This window comes from Alligator sinensis, unplaced genomic scaffold (genome assembly GCF_000455745.1).
Source record: "Alligator sinensis unplaced genomic scaffold, ASM45574v1 scaffold707_1, whole genome shotgun sequence".
In the NCBI taxonomy this organism is placed as follows: domain Eukaryota; kingdom Metazoa; phylum Chordata; order Crocodylia; family Alligatoridae; genus Alligator; species Alligator sinensis.
In genome coordinates, this window is record NW_005842065.1 from 335037 (window position 1) to 336992 (window position 1956).

General features: G+C 61.8%; 1 protein-coding gene across 6 annotated transcripts in view; it reads right to left on the reverse strand.

The window, feature by feature from the left end:
* The window catches only part of LOC102382142 (retinol dehydrogenase 8-like), an 11915-nt gene that overhangs the window by 1262 nt on the left and 8697 nt on the right, over positions 1–1956 (reverse strand). For all 6 annotated transcript variants that reach the window (XM_025203999.1, XM_025203996.1, XM_025204000.1 and 3 more), the window contains 2 exons: positions 1761–1854; positions 1104–1287 (listed from right to left, as the gene is read on the reverse strand). In XM_025203999.1, coding sequence (XP_025059784.1) covers positions 1104–1287; positions 1761–1854 — 278 coding nt within the window. The remainder of the gene's footprint in view (positions 1–1103; positions 1288–1760; positions 1855–1956) is intronic.

The window sequence follows — 1956 nt, forward strand, 5'->3', positions numbered from 1 at the left end:
GGGGGGGAGTGGAGTCAGTGGGTCTGAGACTGAGCAAGACCCTGGACAGACGCTTCCACGGCTGGATCCTGAACCCCTGAAGTGCCATGGCGGGGGTGGGGTCTGGATCTGAAGCCTATGGCTGGATCTTGAACCCCCAAAAGGCCAAGGGAGAGGGGTAGAGACTGACCAGGCCTGAGGACACACAGACCCACGCTCCAGCCAGACCCTGAACCCCGGGGGGGGCGACAGGGATCCAGTGGGTCTGAAACTGACCAGAGCTGCAGACATACCCCCAAGTCTGGATCCAGTTCCCACCCCACCCCCAACCTTGACCCCCCCCCCGCAAAGCATTGTGTTGGGGCAGGATCCTGGACTGACCAGGGCTGAGGACACACAGAGCTCCCCCCTGGCCGAGTCCTAAATCCTCAACATGCTAGGGGGGTGGGGGGGTCTGGATCTGAAACCAACTAGGGCTGCAGACATACCCCCCCACCCTGAACCCCCAAAGTGCTGAGGGAGGAGCAAAGTCAGTGGATCTCAGATTTTCCAGAGTCCCCGATACCCCCAATAGCCAGACCCCGCCTCCTGCCAGACCCTGAACCCCCAAAGTGCTGGGGGAGGGGGGGGAAGTCAGTGAAACTCTCTCCACCCCCCCCAGACAGGCACCCACAGCTGGACCCACCCCCTGAACTCCCAAAATCAGGGGAAGCAGGTCAACAGGTTTGAACATAACAAGGACCCTGGACCCCCCCCAGTCTGCCCTTGAACCCCCAAAACACTGGGGAGGGGGGCAGCATCCAAGTGATATTAACAAAGGCACTGGACATGCCCCCCAGAAAAAAAAATCTTACAGCAGGGCATGTTCCAGAAAGCTGCTGCAAGAAACCCCAGCTCCGGGCAGCCTGACGGGTAGATTTAGGGCCTATCCTGCTTGGGGAGACCTGGGTGATGGTCCTGCCCTCTCCCCCCATGGCTTGGAGGGGTCACAGCAGAGACATACCCGTGTCCCCCCCCCGCTCCCCCCCCTTCTTTTAGGGTGGAGGGTGCTGAGTCATGCCCAGTCTGGGTGGGCAGCCAGCACCCCAGAAAATGGAGGATTTGTGGGCAAGGGGAGTTCCTACCTCGGCCACCTCTGCCGGCGACTGGGCCAGGGCGGCAAAAACCTCCCGAGAGTAGGGCAGGTAGAAGCCCTGGAAGAGCTCCCGCGTCTCAGGGTCCAGGCCGGACAAGTCCAGGGTGGCCGCCTCCTCATACAACTTCCGCTCAAACTCCGTGGCCACCGGCCCTGGCTCAATCAGGCTGATGCTGGGGGGTGGGCAGGAGGGCAGATGTGGGGCAGCCAGGAATTCCCCCAGAGCCTCCACCCTGTGGGCTATGACCTGGGAACCCCCTGACTTCCCTGAGTCATTGTGTGGCCCTCTAGCCCCCCCTCACATGGTCAATGACATGATCCTTCACCTTGTAGCCTGCTATATGAGACCCCCCCAGCTCATGGTGTGGCCCCCAACACCACTGAAGCAGGATCCTTCCAAACCCCCCAGTATGGGCCCCAGACCCCTACCTCCTGGCCCCCCAGGCACACCCCATGTGGCCTCCCCCCCGCAGTAGACTTCCCTGTGCCACACAGGCAGGGCCATACTGATGCCTCCGTCCACCCCCACTACTGGTCCCAGTTGCAGCCACCTCTGGGGATCCCACACCCAAACTGACCACCTGCCCCCCTTCCTACTCCCACCATGCCCAGGTTGGGGAACCCCCCACTCCCCACAGCTACTCACTGCACCCCAAATTTCAGGGCTTGCAAGGCCAGGCTCTCACAGAAGCCCTCGACCGCAAACTTGGAGGCACAGTAGAGGTCATTGAAGAGGAGGCCTGGGGGGAAGGAAGGATGGGGGGACGGGGCCCCGACACTCCCCTCTGTGACCCATTATGATCCCACCCAGCCCCCATCCAGGGCCTATTATGTGGCTCCAA